Here is a 20,082-nt window from a genome sequence, read left to right as displayed (position 1 = left end):
TTCAATCTCGGCATCACCACCCAAGTTTAGGTGGTAAAACTGTGAAAGTGAGATAAGGCGTAAAAAGTAATTAAAGCTGAAATCATCAGAAAAAAATAACTTGAAGTATCACAAGTCATTTTAAGCTTGAAACGAATCTCTAGTAGATCATAAACGTTAAGATTAAAATCTTCCTCACAAATATACTTCTCACAATTTAAATTTATACTCTCCTCCTTACAAGATAAGACCATTTATGATCTCAACTAAGAACTTGTTGTAAGCCTTATTATAATTTAATCATGAATTCATTGACTCGATAGTGTAATTAGTTTCAGAAGAAATTACCGTAATCTTCATTGAAATGGAATTTTGCTTTATAAATAGAAGCCAGAGCTAAGAATGAGCGTTATAGTAACTTTGTCAATTCAAGGTCAATATCCTGTAAAGGGGAATTTAATGGGAGCTTGTTTAGGAGATGAACAGCCTCCTTCAACCGGAAAAATAGATAGCCGAAAAAGAAGAGAAAGATATAGGCAGCTCTATATTCACTTGATTAAATCATTGTTACATATGTACTAGAAACGCTATAAAATTCATGGCCTGGATGCCATCTGTATAGCTATTTTTTCGATCTGCAGACTACCCGAGTGCAACTTCACCTCCGAAATTAGTCTCTTGGGTCTCAACCATGGCCAGACAGGAAGAAGGTGAATTCTAGTTCCAATCCCTTTAGTTTCTCCTCGACTATAATTTTTACCACTATATCACATAACATAGTCGCATATTATGATCACTGTCATTATGTTCACTCTGCGATTCACCACCTGAACTACTATCAGCATGTTCTATCGGCCCTTGTCCTTTTCCGTTGCTTTCATGATCAGATTGGTTCAAACTAACATCCTCCATTACATTACCATCTAAGTCAGGCAAAGAGAATGACTGTGATCTTACCATTTTGGTGTGGTCGTGAGATGATTCGTTGACAGAGGGAAGAAACATACGAGGTGGAGGATTACTCCCTCTGCGCTCCGCAAGGGAAGGAAAAGACACTTTAGTTGCCAAATAGGTGTTTACCCCTCCCATTGTGTGATTAGCACAAAAGGGCTCCTCTTTAGGCGACGAAACAGCTTTGAGAATTAAAGGGTTATCTGAGAAAGAAAGATCTTTGACATAAAAAGGATCAGTTGGTTCGATGCTAGAAGGTGATGGCTGCCTAGAAGACATAAGAGACAAGTCAGACCAATTTGTAGATGAAGGTGAAAATGTAAAAGAACTGGAATAATCAGAACCGGAGGGTGAGAGTGTTGGGGACTTGGAATTGAATTTTGGGCTGTTGCTTAGAAAACAAGAAAAAGGTTCTGAAGTGGGAGGAACAGAGAGATCCATAACTTCAATACTGCTATCCTTCGCAATGACTAAGCGGTTATCTGGAAAACACTCAAAAGAATCAGGGGAACCACAGAGATCATAAGTTGATGATGCTGGTGACAAATTAGGATCATCTACAGAATCTCGTTTTCCTTCATGCATAATCACACGGCATTCGTCTGCGGGTTTGGTGGTAATAACTTCACACTTCCATTTACAGGATGATGTGCGCCATCCTTTCATCATACCACGAGCAATATTCCTCCTCAGTATACTCCAACCATTTTCTCTAGCAGGTAAGCAAGTTTCTGATCCAGCACTAGAAAGAGAAAAAGGTGGAACAACCCCACCAGCAAGTGCCTTGTGGAAGATTTCAAAATCTAAATCATACTCACTGACTTTTCTCTCATCAATCCCCATACCACTACTAGCTTCAGGAACCACCACGCTTTCATGGCCTGATAAGATTTGCTCGTTGGCAAGAGCAATCCAAAACTCCAGAGGTTCTTCACCTTCTCTGATGCTCTGAAATGGACCCTTTGCCTTCTCATAACGGATGACCTGACATGCGGCAGCCCTTGCATTACATGACATCACCGGACTGCAACTTTTTCCACTCCACACATATATAGCAGAAGGAACATGAATAATGAACGCTCCACGAGAATCAAGAGCCGGAGCACCTGGATGGTTTATCATTTTGGGGACTAAATGGAGAGGGTCATATGGTGAGTGAGGGGCCATTCGGTACATCCTACGAATGGAATTTGGACTTGCGGGCATGGCAAGTACACGTTTCTGACACTGAAGAAGTTGACAAGCAAAACCCATATTCGGGTTGGTCACTCCTCGTGCAGTCTTCACATACTGAAACGCATCTTCAAAGCTCTGACCTTCTCTCCACATGAGATATGCAATGACCAGAGAGGTTGATCGAGAAACTCCCTGGCAACAGTGCACAAGCACACGCCCGCCTTGTTCTCGGACTTGCTCAAAGTAATCAAACACATCGTAAAGGATACTGGTGATATCCTCGGTGGGGCTATCCTGCAACCAGAGTGTCTTGTACTCAAAATCGCTTTTGAAATACTCAGCACAAACAAACCCAACACAGTTGAGCACATGGGTAATCCCGTTTTGCCTCAACAGCTCGTGATTCTTCGCCACTGTATCACTCCCCAGATATATATGCTCCGCGATTCTGGAACACTCCTTGTCAAAAAACGCTAATTTATCCCTCTTGAACTGAAATTCTTTTGTAGGTTGACCCGAATCAGAACTCTCCAAGGCTTCGACGGACCCTCTCGGGGTTTGTGGGAGAGGCCAAATTCCAAGATCATCAGATCCCGCGCTAGGCCACTCCTCAGCACTCCGTTTCATGATGGAGAGAGGCTGAAGAGGAGGCAACAATGGCCGGGGCTTACTATTTGCGGGTGGGCGACGGTTTTGACTACTGTTCGTCGGAGACCGATCAGTCCAAGAAACAGAACGTGAATATGTTCTCCGACCGCCGCCACCGGCGGAACAGTCCTTACCCTCTTCTCCCAACATCTTTACGAAATATATGGAAAAAGACGGTACCAAAAACTTAACCGATACCCATGAAGAGATTATCCCTCTTGAAAAGCGGAAAGAGTTGAAGAAGCAAATGGGTTTCTTCAAAATCAAACCCGTTAATGGTAGATATTGCAATTTCAGTCTACCTATTCCATATTCTCACCTAAAGCCCTTGACCATCTTCTCTCTCTTTGTCTTTCTCTCTCTTTGACTCTTTCTTCGTGAAGTGATGGAAGAAGAAAAATCAAATACGAATATGCCAACAGCCAACTTGTGGAAAGAGAATGATCGATCCCTCGCCGTCCTGCGGTCTCGGATGGAAGAATAGAAAACGATGAAGTAAAAAAGCGAACTTTGAGACCCTCCCTTCAAGCGCAGCCACCTCCTCCACACCCAGACAAGATTAAAGAGTAGCGAAACTGTTTCGATATTTTCCCCTGTGGACGATGAGTTTGCTGGCGTATTCGCACGAACAGGTGCTTCTGCTTGCTTAATGCTCTCTGAGTCTCTGGTCATGGTCTTACAACGAGCATAGAATGGGTCAAAGTGCCACGTCAGGACAGTTTTAAAACTTTGAACTTTTTGTTAATTAACAAATTTTTTTTATTGGAACGTAATATAATATTTGTGCGATACTAAATATAAAATTTATTTTGTAATGTAATTTATATTATAAAATGAGTCTTATATTTAGAACGGAAGAAGTATTTTAGAGGAACAGTATGAGCCTGATATTAAGAGATAAATATATCGATATCTTAAAAAACTAAATAAAAAATATTAACTCGTATCGGATCAGAACAATACAATATGTGTAAGTATTTTGTTACCAGAATATGTGTGAGTTTTTTTAATTGTTTTAACGTAAATATTTAGAGGAACACTTAATCTGGAATGGTATCAATTTATCAAAATTCAAAAATAGAATAATATACCTTTACTATCATTTTTCAATAAAATTATTTTGTATATTAAAAATTCGTTTAACTATTTCATGATATGCGGTCAATTTAATTAAAAAAAGGAACTTATTTCCCGGTCAAAAAAAGGAGAAACTTATTTAAAAAATTATGACTATCACGATGGAATTTAAAAAGACTCGTAATATACTATAAAAATCAATTCTATTTTCCCCAGCTATTCAGTTGAGTATTATTATCGGACAAATCATAATTCAGTCAATTATCATCAAAGAAGAATACTGCTATCATATTAGTCCAGTCAAATGTTAAACTTGGAAAGGCAAGCGGGTAAAAAACATATATTCGCGACTCAATATATTCGTACGCAGATGATAAAGTTATAAAACGTCACACAGTTTAGACGGACCATGAAGTCGTAAAATAGAAACAACCATTAGTTACAAACACCCGATTAGATAATACTTATTTCAAGTTATTTATATTTATTATGTTAAGTTCTTTAATCCCGCAAAATCAAATGTCTTATTTTTAAAATATTAATATTTAATACTATTTAATTATAAATTCATATGAAACAAAAATAAGATATTTGGTCTATGTGTAATTAGAAAAATTGATATAATGGATGTAAAAAATTTGACCTAAATTTTTTTCATTATTTATAACAAATTTTTTCCAGATCCTGCTATTTATTTGCAAATCATAATGGAATACTTAATTATCAATTGTTTTGTACATGATGTGAAAGTTGGAATAATGCAGACGTAGATCAATTCAAAGCACATGTTCGTCTCCGTGATTATTGAAACTCGGAACATTTCCTATTCTCTAATATTGAAATGAATAGTTGAGCTGCAGTAGTTCTTTTGTGATGCTATAAATCCGCTCATGACCCACAACCATAATATCATAAGTTTGAATATTGCCATACGTGTGAAAATTTCTCTGATAAACAATTTATAATTACTTTTATTTATAAGCGTTTTCTAAACTAAAAGGCATGCACTGATTTGTGTGAGCCTGAAAAATCAATTCATCTAAATTTTTTATATAAAAGAATAAAAATTAAAGATATGTATACATATGTGTGTGTGTGGTGCTTCCGGTGAGTAAAGTTAACAAAGACATCAAGAAGTTAAAATGGCAGCGCTGCCATTCATTCGTTGACCACACCTAATTTGAAGATCACGTGTTAGTTAATCAGAACCAAACAACATCAACCTCAGGGCACCACAAGTGAATCACCGCATGAACCCCAATTTGGACATTATTGAAAGAGAACGAGTTCGTTGGTACAGTTGGGCGGTGAGCCGAACCGAGACGAGCCGAGCCGGGGGGTCAGTTTTGTGCCAGCTAGCAAGCAAATGCTGAAGAAGTAAGAGGTGACGTGTGGGTCAAAAATGGGAAACATAAATTCTTAAATTAAGAAGAGAAATGAGTGTGTTATTAATACTTAATACGGCATATACTTTGCTTAAATCCTTTTGGAAGTGCATATGTGTCGACGGCCGACGACATTTGAGACGTTAAGTCAAAAAAGGGGGCTGCGCAGGAACAAGGAGAATGGATGATGACCAGTCCAAAAGCCTGTGCTGGAATTATCTGCCCCAAATGAGTCACGATTAATTAATTAAGTAGTTCCCAATTCCTCCATGTAACATCAAGTTCCCACAACAACCATTGTTTTGTCATAAAGGGAGGGAAGACGGTAATTACTAATTATGAAGGGATAATACTTATATCAAATTATTTATTTTTATTATGTTAAGTTCTTTAATCACACACAATCATGTGTCATATTTTAAAAATATTAAAATTTAATTATAAATTTATATCAAATAAAAAGACACTTAATTATATGTAATTGGAGAACTTGACATAATGAATAATGGATACAGGTGAGTTTTTTTCATTATGAAAATATGAGGTTTAATTATGTGCATTAACATGCTTTGAGGACTGAAAAGGAGTTCTGGCAAACTCCTATCTGGGCACCAGAGACTTCAGCAAAGATGTTTTCGGTATTCAAGTTCAAATGGTATATCCTAAAGGATCATTTTATTGCCAAAATGGATGTTGTTGATAAACTCTTTCATGTGTTCGAACCAAATATGCTTTAATGATGCATACGGTATTGGTCAAAGAAATTGTAAAGAGAAGAGGGCCAAAAAGTTGTGAAAGAAAATCATGTGAATCATGTTGGTGGAAAATCACATCCATAAACTAATTTTTGTTTTTTGGGGGGTTGGGGGGGGGGGACCGAACATAAATTGCAGTCAAATTAGCTCCATCACCAGTTCAATTTTTTTTTGTAACAAAAAAAAAACAACTGTTTTTTAAGCGGGAGGCAAGGAACTGTTTGTACGAGTCCAAAATGGTTCTTTGCGGTCGTTGGCCCAAACAACCAACCCAAAGAAGGAATCGGTTTGGACGGACTGTATTTGGACATAGTTAAAACGGAAACCCAACAAAAGGATCCATGCCCGGTGATAAGGGCTTCGCCATGTATGATCTGATAAAAGAACTTGTTTAAAAAACGATTAAAGTTTGACCATCTGGAAGAATTAAAATATATAATTTCAGCGTGAAATATATAATATCGAGATGTAAATGGGAAGGTGAATGACGATCTTAAAAAAAAAAAGGAACAGCATGTTTGTTTTCGGTTGGGCTCCATCGTAGAGAATGGTGGCGTTGAATAATAAATAATAAAACAATAATCTCTGTCTTCCCCAGGAAATGAAAAGGGATTCCGTTGCAGAGAGAAGAGAGAATCTTCCCTTCTGAAACAGTGGTTTGGCAATGTGTATTCCTATTTCCTAATTCCTAGTACGAGACTGCACTTTGGGCACAAGGGAGCCAACTAAACTGAAGGGTTAGCGGGAGAAAAGGCTTAAAGCAAACAGGAACAGCACAGAATTGTTTGCCCCACCTTAGTTAGCTTATGTTTGATTTGATTCTTTGCCTTTGCATTAATCATGCTTGAACTTGTCCTCAAGTCATCCTCATTCCCTCCCCTTTTATTCCGTTTTTCCTTCTTCATGGGCACTCTTCCTCCTACCCTCTTCCTACATTCCCCCCCCCCCCCGGGCGGCTACTCCCCTTAAACACCAGTCATGTCTCATCGTGAAACCAACCCTCACTTCACCAGGCCATTACGCCCCCGCCCGGAGATCATGCACGCCGCCCTCCTCCTGCTTCTGCTGTCCCGCCACCTCCCCCCCCACTCTTCCTCCCTCGTGAAGAGCCAAGACCGTCTCACCCCCCAAAACATGTCAGAATTAATGAACCTTCCCAGAAGCCACGTGCTTCTCCTTCTCTAGTGCCGCCACCTCCAAAACAGGAAAAATCCCGTAAGACTAAGCCTGCTCCGCGGCCTCCGCCGCTATCACCCCCTGACAAGTCTCGCAAGCACAAGCTTATTCCAACGCCACTACCGTCACCGGACGATGAATCTGACGCGCCTCAGCCTAAACCATCACAACCTCGCAAGCACGAGCCTATTCCAGAGCCAGTACCATCACCGGGCGATGAATCTCACATGACTCAGCCTACTACTCCACCATCACAGCGGCGTTCAACCCGAGACCACCGTGGTCGACGGGCCGGTCGTAATGGTCGTTTACGAGTACCGAAAGAGAAGGGAACTAAACCACACACGTGGTTATTCGCCGCCTTCTGTCTGATATTTTGGCTCGTCATAATCATAGGAGGCTTGATAGTGCTCATAGTGTACCTTGTTTTCCGTCCCCAGAGTCCTCACTTCGAAGTGTCGAGCGCCACGCTTAATGCAGCCTACCTGGACCTGGGCTACCTTCTCAATGCCGACGTTACGTTACTCGCAAACTTCACGAATCCGAACAAAAAGGTACATGTGGACTTCAGCACCACGATGATCTATCTCTACTATGGGAGCACGCTCATCGCCACGCAATATGTGGAACCATTCTCGACGTCCAGGGCGGAGTCCAGGTTCGCTACCGTCCATATGGTCACCAGTCAAGTTCGGCTTCCACTGGCAGAGACTCAACGCCTGGTCAAACAAGTGCAGAGCAACGGCATTATACTCGAGGTGAGGGGAGTCTTCAGGGCAAGATCCACATTGGGACGCATTTTCAGGTATTCGTATAACCTCTATGGTTATTGCACCATCATGTTGACACGCCCCCCTGGAGGGGTCCTCATCAAAAGAAATTGCAGAACCAAACGCTGAACCGGCAGGTTTTGCGGCAACATGTTCTCAAGTTAATACTCTTTTTTTGCCCTTGGGGTGGGAATTTGATTTTGCTAATTTTTTAAGATCCTTTTTTATTTTTAATAACACTCATACTGGGTTAATCTTGCTAAATGCTAATCTACAAGCGATCAGTTCTTCGTCAAATAGCAATTTGCTTCTTCATGCAGACCATGTTTAATAGAGAATCTATCTCAAATTCACACAATGTCTTGTGACTGAAGTATTACTTAAAGTACTGGCCGATGACTAGAGTAGAATACTGTAAATGAAGCCTCAAAACACGTCACCTCGTGAAAACAAGACATAACCCGAGGAGTGAAATGCTTATATAATACATTTTGGTCGTACAAAATTGGGCGCGGAGAATGGTTCTCCAGATAACAAATTTATCTACAAATACTACTATGATAGAAGAGGAAAAACTTTTGCTCTTGCACCAAGCCAAAGCGCCAACAAAACACCATTCACAGAACTGACACACATCATCATTCAAATATAACCAAGCACCGCACACTTGCAGACACGAAACCCAGCCACTCGCAATTGCATCTAAAATGTCAAAAGGCGGGACTATCTCAAAATCTCCGGTAATGCTCCTTTGTAAAGAAGGGATGCCGGAGCGCCTCGTGAGCTGTCAATCTACTGGAGGGATCAAAACGAAGAAGACCTTGCAAAAGATCAATCAGATCCCCTGCAGAGTGATCCACATGCTGCATTACTAGATTCTGTGAACAGAAGAAAAATAATTAGATAATAGGAGTAGAAATAAGTAAACAAAAGAAGACATTAAGCTGAGCGAATGAAGTATTATACAGACAGGAAGACGTGGTAGTTTCAATACAGCTTTGATGCTTTCTCGAGAGACTGCCCCCTCTGGCCAGTTCAGTCTACTCCTTCTGACAAACTTCTCTGCATGCCGGCTGTGCAATATAACAATACACAGAATCTCTTAGTAACTATTAGGAACATATCCGGGAGGCAAAAACTACATTAATCAACCGACAAAACAATAAGTAATCAATTCTTCAGAAGGTCACGTACTCTGCTCTTTTCAACATGTGCACAGGCATTGGGCCTAAAACCCTCTCCATCATAGCTAGGTGCTCTAAATTCTCATGCGTCTGAAACAAGGCCTCTCCCTGCAACCATGCTGTAGTTCATAACATCGTTCATCTAGAAAAATTTGGACCAGTCACAGATAATTTCACTACCAAGTTTATCAACATACCGAGCATAACTCTACCAAAATGCATCCAACACTCCATATGTCACAAGGGAAACTCCACCCAAGTCCTTGGAAAATAAAAATAAATTACATTTTGAACCTTATAGCAAGAGTAAAAACACAACATGATGTAAACATAAAAATAATATGTGCATAATGGAAATAGCTACATACCAAGAATAACCTCAGGTGCCCGATAATGCCTAGTAGAGACAATGTAATTGTGATCTTGGTGCTCATAGGCTGTGCTGCCAAAATCAATGACCTTGATAGCACTTGACTTTGGCAGTCTCTTATAAAAGGTTCCCTCTTTTGGTGTCCGAGATGTAACCTGCAAATAACAAGGGAACGAGGGTAGCACATTTTACAACTTCAAGAGTTGCATCACAAGCAGAGATATTCGGAACCATTTATGTTTTTTTGTTCCCCCAGGGGGGGGGGTGTTGTAATATGCAATCTAAAAACCAAATATGATGGAAGCATGAAATACCTTGTAGTCAGGTACTTTTACATATTCTGGGGAAACAAAAAGTATGTTCTCAGGTTTCAAGTCGGTGTGGATGAGACGCAAATCATGCATAACTGCAAGTCCAGACACGGCCAATGAAATCATTATAACATTGCACAACTTCCGCCCACTCTTCCCACTCGCCTGTTGGGAAGGGACTTCTCGTTCCCTCCACAACAAGTACAATGGCTTAATATCATACTATTAGGACTCTTCTCGGGGGTAAAGAATTAAGTAATAGAAGAAAACACAAATAAACAATCATCAGAAACCGTAATGAATTTCCCAGAGGCAGAGAGAAGAATGCAACTTGTATGACTTCTGTCACCAAGTTTGGAAAGAACAGAAACAGTGGAAGCAACAATCACACACATGCTACACATTCCAACAGTTGTCTGCCTAGCTCACGGACAAGATCAACTGGAAATGGGCGATAATTGTTCTTCCGTAGAAAATCATATAAGCTTGGTCCAAGCATCTCAAATACCTGTTAAGACCATTTAAATTTGACAAGTCTTAACCCCCAGAAATAGTCATTAAGTTTGGAAATGATGTTGCCATGTGTCAACTGAATACTCACAATACAGATATGGTTACGATAGTCAAACCAGTTCCGTATTTGAACACAGCTGCAAAGGATGAAATGACTTAACAACCAACAAAAACTTCAATACTAGCTAAGTAGACAGAGAGAACAGTATCAATGAAAATATGTTTACCGACTCCCAATCCTGTCATACTTCCCAAGTAACTGAAGCACATCAACTTCTACCATTGCTGCTTCACGGTATTTCTTAATACTTCGAACAACCTTTATAGCCACCAGCACCCTCATTTCTCTATCCCAACATTCCAGAACCTGACCGAAAGTACCTGCAAACAGGCAACATCTAGTGTAAAGGAAGTTGCAACTAAAATTTCACCATAAGACAAAAGAACAAAATATGTAAACATGACAAAGATGACCTTCACCAATTTTTCGGAGGATCTTATCTGCAAGGAAAGAAGAAGTGTTAAAACGAGGATCACAAGGACATTAAATGTTATACAAATGAAGCCATCAGAAAAAAACAATCCAACATAGTCAAATAAATTTTTATTGAATAAATTTCTCACAAATCCAATCATACATATCATGCTGATAGAATATCACATTAATCTATAATTATTTTATACTCTATCAATTTACTTTCACATTCATGTATGTTTTACCATCAAACATAAGAAAATGTCAGCTATTATTACATACTGCTGTCCATTGGGCATGCGGGACCAATGAGATAATTACTTCAAATTCAGTTGTTGGACTGATGAAAAGTTACACCTTATGGCATGATATTGAATGGTCTAAATATGTCAAAGCTTACAAGATGTCGATTGATCATATCATTTGTATGGAAAGAAATCTTTAAAACCTTACTACCAGACAGATCACATGATCTTTTTTTAAAAGCAGAATTAACCCACATGAAGTTTAATCATAGTTGAGATATAACTGTTTTGAGGCATAAATTTGATCTATATAAGACTGAATAATCATGCTGCCAAATAACATACAGTATTTACATGTAAGGAAAACAAATTCTAAATTCATAAGATGTAAGAATTATACCGTCAGTAACAATTAATTTCCAATATAATTATAAGAAAATCTTAAAAAGTAGGGAGTGGATGTTGAAAAGACGCTCATAGATGGTAAACGCACCAGTCCAACATCTAATTAGTAAAGTATGTCACATTCCATCCTTGTGAGGCATTCAGAATATTCAGTAAACAATATAGGCAAATACAATAACAAGAGAAAGGCTCTTCAATGGCGGCTAGATGTATTTACATCGGGGTGTTAAATTGTCACCAAGTGCAAATACGTAATGTCCATCTTTGTCGTCATCTCTCCATGGGGGAGAACTCTTTTCAGCCAACCCCTTCACAAATAGGCCAGCGTGTTCAGGGAGCATCCTTGTTGCTCCAAAGTTTGTCATATTTGCAACCTCTTGTCCATAACACATCCCTGAATAAGCCTACACAAAGCCACTTACTCATACTTCACTATATAAACAGCAATTCAATACTTATTTCCCCTAAAACTATTTGACTTTCCAGCAATTTGAAGATTTGATACATGTTACATCATTCAAATCAACATCTTTCTGCAGAATAGTATAGAAACAAAAGGTACGCAATAAGCCACAATGATATACTCAGTATGAGCTTGGACTTTTGACACAAAGATAACCGAGATGACGGAGCAAAAGCTAATTTTTATAAATGAAAATGCATTGCCATATACTGTAGCTGCTTTTGGTGGGCATCCAGGACAATAATTTGTTACATGCCGGCCAAGAAATTATTTATCTGATGATACAATTTATTAAGCCTCTTATTGGACATTTTCGAATCAGCAAATCCTTTTTACCAAATGTAACCAACATAAGCTTAGAGAAACTGCATAAAAAACTCAATCCATATCATATATCACATTTATTAATCCTTCACAAAAATCCCACTGGTCAAATCGTAAGGTCTCCAACAGAGATTTATGATAACATTCAGACAAAACCAGCTGCTGATTTTCTGAGATAGAAATCGTAGCTCAGCTAATTACTTCCACATGATATCCATCAAGCACGCAAACTTCCTCACATCTTATAACATAACTAACATGTAATCTCTCCCTTCCATTTTTTACTGAAAAAAGGGCTCGAAATTAGCAATTTGCGCGTCACATACTGTGTTCTTGAAAGTTCCTCCATTTTCCAAATTCCTACTGAAACACAATGAGAAATGTCGAAGGTTCCTTTCTAATTGCATCAAACATAGTCATTAAAAGGAGCAGATCCATAAGGATAAAAACAGTTTGCTTACCTTGGAGTGGGTTTGAGGAAATTCCCAAGCTAATTTGGCCCTTTTCCTGGGACGCCGATCCACGTGAGAGTGAGGAAACCCGGTCACGTAGTCCATCTCCATCCGATAGTCACCCCTAATCTCAGTGGGTTGATTGATCGATTCGTATGTTAGGAAAGGATTGAAATCAACTAGTTCAGAGCTGGAGAATCAGGTTCAAGCGACGCCAGCACATTGCTGATTTTCCAGCTTTCCTGTCCGTTGTTAATCTAGACCGTTCGTTTCTTTCTGCATACACTCATTACACCTGTGAGCCTGTGTCCCTTGAACAGTTGAACCAGTGAAATAAGGATCAATACACGAAAAATACTCATGTATGGTATACGATAAATTGGATAACAAATAAGTCGAGCAATATATTTTTCTAAACTATTTAATTATACGGAAAGAAAACACGTGTGGATCTGGTGCAAGGGGGTTTTAAATAAAATTTTCATTAAGATATTTAAATAACTTACTTTAATTCAATAATCATACTTTACACATTTGATTAAATTTCCAAATGATGAACAGTAAAGATAAATAACAAGTAACATTTTAATGCCTCCCATCATCATCGTTAAAATGTGCGCGACTGCTTTGGTGCTTGGCTCAATATAAAATACGTAATAATGCTATATCATATGCCATTAAGGATGGATCACGTAGAGCTTTCCTATCAACACCAACATTGCCGCGCATTAATATATCACTGTTCATGTTGATGGTATAAGGTTACAAATTCGTGACATATAAAAATGAAGAAATAAAAAATAAATACAAAAAAAAAAATTAGAATTAAAAGATACAACTATAGAAGAGGTTCGGAAAGTTCCATTTCGTTAGAATTCTGTTCTTGTGCATCGGGCCGTTGAGATCCTACAAAGTCCAGGCCAAGCCACTGCCAAGGCCAACACACATATCTAGACCTATTTCGGCCCCGACCCCGAGAGTCTTCCCTGTTCTCAAGCTCCTCAAGCTGATGAGTAAGCTCCTCCACTCTGTCCCTCAGCCTAGACGCCCTCAAGTCTGCCAGCCTCAACGATTTCTCAGCTGCATCTCTAGCTGCCATGGCAGCAGCTGTGGTCTCTTCCTTGAACTTGAGCTTATTCTCTGATTCAAGCATAGACTGCTTCGCATCCTCAAGCTCCTGCTTAAGTGCTGACAGCTGCAGATTCAGCAATTATAGATATCAATATTCAACGAACAGGGGTAACGAAAGTGTATGACGCGGGTCCCTATAGTCTTCATACCAAATATCAGCCTGCCTTGCTTCCACAAATAAACTAATTCAAGAAGACACCATAATGCCAAACTTTAAAAAGAACGGCCATCAGGCTTTGATCGGCTAAAATTGATGTTTAGGATGCACTCTACAATGGGAAAAAAGGTCCCCTCTAGCAACCACTACATATATTTGGTTATCCATATCTTTTGAATTTGTTGTTTCAACATTTGGCAACCAAAGCTCGGCATAATGACATAAATTATTTGAAAAAATTTAAATCAAGAAATACACAAAAATAAGCCTAAAATAAAGCCTCCTTCAGCCATGCTTGCGGAACTTACTAAGGTCAATCAAAATATTGCTGACGTAGAAAGTTTACCTGAGCAACATATTCTTGTTCAACGGCTCTGCCTGCAGCGGCTTCTTGCTCTGCTGCTAATTTCCATCGATTAATTTCTTCTTCAGCAGCTGCAATGTCCATCATCAAACCCTCAACCTACATCATAAACAGGCAAATTTTATACTTGGTTAGAAGCATTGCCAATCAAATCTCACTGTCAGACAATCAACATGTGGGACTATACAACATAAACTACGATTCAAATACACACACACACACACACACATCTCAAAACAACCAGTTAGAGAGCCTAGAGAAAATTAACTTCTAAGAAAGCGTAAGCTTACACTTTCATTAGCCGCTCTCTCCTTGTCTTCTAGTTCCTCTATCAGATGCATTCTATGGACAAGCTCTTTGGCTTGAGCTTCTACGTGCTGCTTAAGTAAACTCAACTCTGCCCTTAATGCGGTTAAGCAATATGCAAAGCCAATAAAAAAAATACTAGGTCAGCAAAACTAGAAATCACAATCCTACATATTCTTCAGAGAGTAATGAGGTCAAGGCTTTCCTTCATTATAACAAGCTTCGAATTAGACACATGGCAAACAGTATGACTCTGATGTTAAGTACCTTAATTCATCCACAGTATGCTGCAGCTCAATGATCTCAATCTGCGATGCCTTGACAACATTCTCCAAAGCACTGGCCTGTACACAATAAGGGCATAAATAATAAATAATTCCCTCAAAATAAACAATGAATTTTAGGATTGAAAAAGAACTTTTTGAAGCACTTACCAGAGAGTATATTTCATCCTCCTCTTTTTCTCTTATGCCCAACTTGTTGTTTGAAGCTGCATCTTTTTCATCTCCAAGAAGTTTGCTGAATTTGAAATCTAACCCGGCCTCCCTTAAGCCTTTTTCTGCAGCTTGAAACAATTCATTTTTTTGGGAAGACGCATCAGTGGCCATCCTCTTTGATAAAGCACTCCTAAGTAAGGAACCAATTTGATCTTTCTCCCTAACTAATCGAGTCACTGTGTCATCTAAAGTCCGTATTTCACCATTCTTCCCCTCAACTACATCCCTGGTTTTCTCAACAACAATCTTAGTCAACTCATACATAGATTCCATTCCCGCTAAAGAGGCACGTATATTCTCTTCAATGTCTGTTTCTTGAGGTACAAATAAGGATTCTGACAGTTCCAAATTATTTGCATCTATTATCTTCATAACATTGTAAATCTGGTTGTGGATTTTTGACACAAAACTCAACTGATCAATTAGTAAAGGCCTCAGTGATTCCATCCTTAAGGATAACGTACTCAACTTTTCATCATACTCACTAACTAACTGTCTCAACTCCAAAACCTCATTCTGTTCACTACTTAGTTTCTCTGACATCTCTTGTTCCACATCATTTATTTTTTTGTCCTTTTCTTCAAGATTTCTCTCCAAATTCTCGACAATAGAATTATTCTTCGCCACCTCTTCCCTCAACTCACCAATTGTTGCTTCCAGCTGAGAAACTTCAATGGCAATCTCATAATTCCTCTGTTCCATCTGCTCTCTAGTCTCATTCCTAGATTTAGCAGTTGCATCTATCTGTTTAACAAGCTCTTCAACAACCTCATTAGCTCTCTTAATTACCCCGTATGCTACAGCTGCCAGGCCCGAGTATCTCTGTGATTTGGGTAGTTCATTGGCAGGAAAATTTTTAAAATTACTTACCTTGGCAGATATCTTTTCAATCCCAGTCACAAACATATGGGTGGAATTTCCAATTTCTAATCGGAGGTCATCTCTCTCCTTCACCACCTCATCCAACTGCTTGGAAATCTCATCCCTCTGTGTTAAAACCTCATCCTTGGCTTTACTCGTCTCAGCTAACTCGGCCAAAACCTTATCGTATGATTTTAAAGCCTCTTCTTTCTCTAGAAAAGCGTCATCCCTCTGCCTCCCAAATTCATCCCGCTTCTTAATGGCCTCATGAGCAAGCGCCTTCAACCGATTGAATGAAACTTGCAATTCGGATTTCGTGTTTTCGGCCGCCTGGCGGGCTTGCCGCTCACGATCGAGCTCGACAAGAAGCTCCCTGACTTTGTCGACGGAGACATCTTCTGGCGCTGGATTCTTGATCACAGTCGGACCTGAATCATCACCCTCCTCCACGTCGCTAAGGACCGTATCGGCATCCTCGTTTCCGGCATCCGCCATTTATATATCATATATGCAAATACTAACTAACGCAAAATGCTATTGACGGTCAATGGAGCAACTTTCACCCACACTAAAACTGAATCACCCGTGTGGGCATTTGTCTTTTAGGTACAACAAGGAATATAGAGAACCTAAATACGCGAAACAAGGCTGGATAGGAATCGGAAACCCTAGAAAGTGGAGGGAGGAAGTCAATGAAAAGGAATCCAACGTTGTATTGATTTGGAAATTCTAAGAAGCTCGGTTCTGGATAAAGACTGGGATAATAATACGTTAATGATTAATCCAACTGGAATTAAATCAGAGTTCCTGACGATAATAGTGAATCGAGGAGAAGGGAGTTTCAACTTGGAGAGGAGGATTAAACTCAGATTCCCAATGAGACCGACGGACAGTGCCTACCAACCAGTCTTGTTTTCCCTATTTTTATTTTAATTAAAACCAAAAACATTTCACTCTTTATTATTTCATGTAACATGTAACAATCCGAGATGGGCAAAATTTTGAGAGTATTCTGTCGCATGTATCATTTAACCGTCCGGACCAGAAGGACTATTTTTTAATACCTCCTCCCCGGTACTTAATATAAAATTTGTTTTACTTTTTATTTTAGTTTTAAATATAAAATTTCAATCTACTTTATTTATCATATTTATTCATTTTTCTAAAATTATCCTTCTAATAATAGTAGTTTTAATCAATAAACTTGATTAGCGATGATATGTTAGAAAAGACAATACATATTTATTACAAATAACTAACTTAACTTGTTTCTTTAATCTACTCAATTAGTCAACTAGCTCTTATATTAAGGATCGAAGGTAACTATTACCTCCGGTCTTAAATATAAAAGCTCGTTTGATTTTAATTTGGTCCTAAATATAAGACATCATTCACTTTGTCTCTCATATTTATCTATTATTTCCTAATGTAGTCCCTATAATAATGATAATCCTAACCAATATACTTATTTAGCAAGGATATTTTAAAAAAAACAACAAATATTTATTACAAATAACTAATTTAATTAGTTGTATTAATCTATTCAAATATTAATTAATAGATCTCACTTAGTTAGCATCCCATGTGTAATTTCTTTTTAATTAGTATGTTTCTTTTGGTGGGTTAGTATGTTTTTAAAATCTGTGTGTTGATTTAACAATTTATTTATCTGACATTTTCTGAACCATGAAAAATCTAAACAACACACTAGGATATTTGCTCTAGCAGTCATCCATATGTATTGGTTGCCACGTATGAAACTCCTCTTGCGTTTTAGTTACGTCTAACCATCCCATAGCATTTTAAAGGTTACCTCCTTGAAAGGTTCATTATCATCACATTTTTACCACCTAACAAGTTGAAATTGTCTGCTTTAATTTGGAGTCGTACCCCATAGTTTTGGATCTTTACTGGTTGCTCCCTATTTCTTTATTCTCATGTGTTTTTCTATTTGCTTTTGCGGCGGGGGGTGTTAACATTTGAAAAGTCCATTGCAAATATGCGTAACTTCGTGTCAACTGTTCCTCCTTCAGGAGTGTGAGGATGTGTTTGGATAAAACCAAACCGTGGTTTGGAAAAGTGATTCTGGAGAATAGATTTTGTGGAGAATAGATTCTGAAAAAAAGTGATTCTGAGAAGTGAGAGTGTTTGGATAGTTATTACCAGAAGCACTTTTTACATGTCAAAATTACCAAAAAGGTATAAGTTAATATGATAATTATATAAGGAATAGATTTTATGATATATTTTGATTTGAGGAAATAAAATTATTAATGAAAATTTTTTTAGTAACATAATTAATAATATATAACATAATATAATTAATACATAATTAATATGTGTATATATATTTATAAAACATAATATTAAATATGTTTATAGAAAAATGAATTTTTTTTTTGGCTAATAGATAATTAATTAATTTTCTTTAAAGATTTTAAACGTGAAATATATATATTTTTAGAGTAATTAATTAATTAATTAAAACAAAAGGGAGCAAAACGATGCGCGCCACCCCCAACCTAATATACTAATCTTCATCTTGGCAGAGAAGCTGAACACGAGGCAGAGCGGGCTGAGGGAGAACACGCCGAACGAGCAGAGAACGAAACACACACACACGCGGGACGGCGGCTGGGAAAAACAGGGGACCGAAGCACGAACACAAGACGGAGACGCTGCGCGACGACAGAGGGGGAACCTCCCTTCATCACCATCGTCTTCATCCCTTCTTCTTCTCAGCCCGACCACAGAACCAGCGACGGCACGAGCTTGACGAACCAGTGAACCAGAAGCACATACTTCGACGGGAAGAATTTCAGACCTGAAGAGCGAAGCACCAGAAGAGTTTCGACCGACTGGAATGGAAGGAGCTTTGAAGTTTCGACCGACTGATAATTGAAGCCAGAAGATAATTGAAGCCGGGGCTGTTCGGTCATGTGAGGAGGGCCCACCATCAGCCTTCAATAATTAGAGCCAGAAGCGGACGAAAATAGCTTCTGATGAAACCATGGTTTGGGGGTTCAAAACCATGGTTTTAAATATTTGGGAGGCTGTTTGGGTAGCATTTTCCCCAAATCATGGTTTGGGGTGCTACCCAAACAGAGCCTGAGTCTTAATGGCTTTTTAAGGTGCTTTGCAGGCTACGCTTGTGCTAACCTCGCATGTGGTGGTCTTCTTTCATACTTGCGTTGTTCCTTCATTTTACATCATTTGTGCCTTGGAGATGCATCAAAATTCGGCTTGCAACATGCTCTCTTGACGTGACCTTTTTTCTATTTTTTTGATATGTTTATGGTGCTTGGGCTCCTTTGTGTTTGCGTGTTTAGTTCTTTATTTGCTTGATCATTTGTTTTCCTCGTTCTGTTGCAAGCCTTGATTTATCTCAGTTAATACTTTATTATTTTTTTAAAGAAATTGACCTGACTAATTAGAATTGGATCTAGCAAAAAGAGGTAATTGCTTGTAGCGAATTAGGATTCGACTTTTATTTTTAAGGATGCCTATTTTATTTGCTTTAACAAAATTTGATTTTTTTTTTTTTAAAGAAGAACTGCCATGCCAAGTTAGTAGTGATTATGTATCATTTCAGTCAAATTACTTAATTATGTTTCACCCAAAAAACACTTAATTATATGATTTTTCACGGGTAAGGCTACATGAAGTCTCTTTTAAGTTTAACCCATGGCTGTTGTTGGTTTTTTGGGTACAGAGGAAGGCCTCAGCCCATCAAAGCAAAACAGTATGGGAACAATTGGTATTGGCATCAAAAGGCTATTGCCCAGAAAAGGGAAAATTGACATAAAAAACCGCAATTGTTAGTGGGTAGAGGCCACGATATGGAGCCCAAATCAATCGAAGACATGATTAGCTTTAATACATAACAGAGCCGGTGGTGCAACGTAGTCATCCACAAAAGGCTTGTCTCTTTCGGTTCTAGATATAAAGTCTATTTTGTAATATAAATTATATTATAAAGTAAGTCTTATATTTAAAATAGAAGGAATAGCAAAAATAAATAAATAAATGAAAGGCAGCCCACTTTACCTTTTTGTCCAAACAATTTGTCTCTGTTTCCATCAGAAATAGTCTTTGATAGCTTGATTT

At 38.5% G+C, this 20,082-nt stretch overlaps 3 protein-coding genes and 1 pseudogene across 5 annotated transcripts; 1 reads left to right on the top strand and 3 right to left on the bottom strand.

Moving 5' to 3' along the window:
- Nucleotides 1-499: 499 nt before the first annotated feature.
- LOC114733263 (protein-tyrosine-phosphatase MKP1-like) lies at nucleotides 500-3,387 on the bottom strand (annotated as a pseudogene).
- A 3,587-nt stretch (nucleotides 3,388-6,974) lies between these two features.
- Nucleotides 6,975-8,124, top strand: LOC114733270 (uncharacterized). Its single transcript, XM_028920702.1, has one exon. It carries the CDS (start codon nucleotides 7,375-7,377, stop codon nucleotides 8,044-8,046), a length of 672 nt encoding a protein of 223 aa, XP_028776535.1. The 5' UTR covers nucleotides 6,975-7,374; the 3' UTR covers nucleotides 8,047-8,124.
- A 158-nt stretch (nucleotides 8,125-8,282) lies between these two features.
- LOC114733268 (serine/threonine-protein kinase AFC2) lies at nucleotides 8,283-12,964 on the bottom strand. Of its 2 annotated transcripts, none has more exons than XM_028920700.1 (12): nucleotides 12,669-12,964; nucleotides 11,638-11,824; nucleotides 10,770-10,796; nucleotides 10,523-10,676; nucleotides 10,384-10,432; nucleotides 10,176-10,290; nucleotides 9,786-9,877; nucleotides 9,470-9,626; nucleotides 9,299-9,363; nucleotides 9,112-9,209; nucleotides 8,888-8,990; nucleotides 8,283-8,795 (listed from the first exon to the last, which is right to left on the bottom strand). In XM_028920700.1, exons 1-12 carry the CDS (start codon nucleotides 12,768-12,770, stop codon nucleotides 8,646-8,648), a joined length of 1,299 nt encoding a protein of 432 aa, XP_028776533.1. In that variant the 5' UTR covers nucleotides 12,771-12,964; the 3' UTR covers nucleotides 8,283-8,645. The 2 variants fall into 2 exon arrangements, with proteins under 2 accessions (XP_028776533.1, XP_028776534.1); XM_028920701.1 differs by having other exon boundaries at nucleotides 8,711-8,795; nucleotides 8,884-8,990.
- A 394-nt stretch (nucleotides 12,965-13,358) lies between these two features.
- On the bottom strand, nucleotides 13,359-16,595 carry LOC114733264 (paramyosin). 2 transcript variants are annotated; one of them, XM_028920692.1, is made up of 5 exons: nucleotides 15,052-16,595; nucleotides 14,885-14,961; nucleotides 14,602-14,713; nucleotides 14,294-14,410; nucleotides 13,359-13,854 (listed from the first exon to the last, which is right to left on the bottom strand). In XM_028920692.1, exons 1-5 carry the CDS (start codon nucleotides 16,468-16,470, stop codon nucleotides 13,498-13,500), a joined length of 2,082 nt encoding a protein of 693 aa, XP_028776525.1. In that variant the 5' UTR covers nucleotides 16,471-16,595; the 3' UTR covers nucleotides 13,359-13,497. The 2 variants fall into 2 exon arrangements, with proteins under 2 accessions (XP_028776525.1, XP_028776527.1); XM_028920694.1 differs by having other exon boundaries at nucleotides 13,359-13,836.
- Nucleotides 16,596-20,082: the final 3,487 nt, after the last annotated feature.

Source organism: Neltuma alba, unplaced genomic scaffold (assembly GCF_004799145.2).
Source record: "Neltuma alba isolate B1F8T4 unplaced genomic scaffold, ASM479914v2 tig00012991_pilon, whole genome shotgun sequence".
NCBI lineage: Eukaryota > Viridiplantae > Streptophyta > Magnoliopsida > Fabales > Fabaceae > Neltuma > Neltuma alba.
Note: the sequence above shows the minus strand (reverse complement) of the source record. Positions and strands in the feature narration are given on the sequence as shown.

Bases quoted from the DNA above. Each gene is read 5' to 3' on its own strand.
- LOC114733270 (XM_028920702.1), top strand. From the start codon at position 7,375: ATGACTCAGCCTACTACTCCACCATCACAGCGGCGTTCAACCCGAGAC.
- LOC114733268 (XM_028920700.1), bottom strand. From the start codon at position 12,770: ATGGAGATGGACTACGTGACCGGGTTTCCTCACTCTCACGTGGATCGG. The intron at 9,627-9,785 runs GTATTTCATGCT...TGTTATTTGCAG, and splicing joins TAAAAGTACCTGACTACAAG to GTTACATCTCGGACACCAAA. The intron at 8,796-8,887 runs GTCTGTATAATA...TTCTGTTCACAG, and splicing joins TGAAACTACCACGTCTTCCT to AATCTAGTAATGCAGCATGT.
- LOC114733264 (XM_028920692.1), bottom strand. From the start codon at position 16,470: ATGGCGGATGCCGGAAACGAGGATGCCGATACGGTCCTTAGCGACGTG. The intron at 14,962-15,051 runs GTAAGTGCTTCA...TATTGTGTACAG, and splicing joins AGGATGAAATATACTCTCTG to GCCAGTGCTTTGGAGAATGT. The intron at 14,411-14,601 runs GTAAGCTTACGC...TTTATGATGTAG, and splicing joins AGAGAGCGGCTAATGAAAGT to GTTGAGGGTTTGATGATGGA.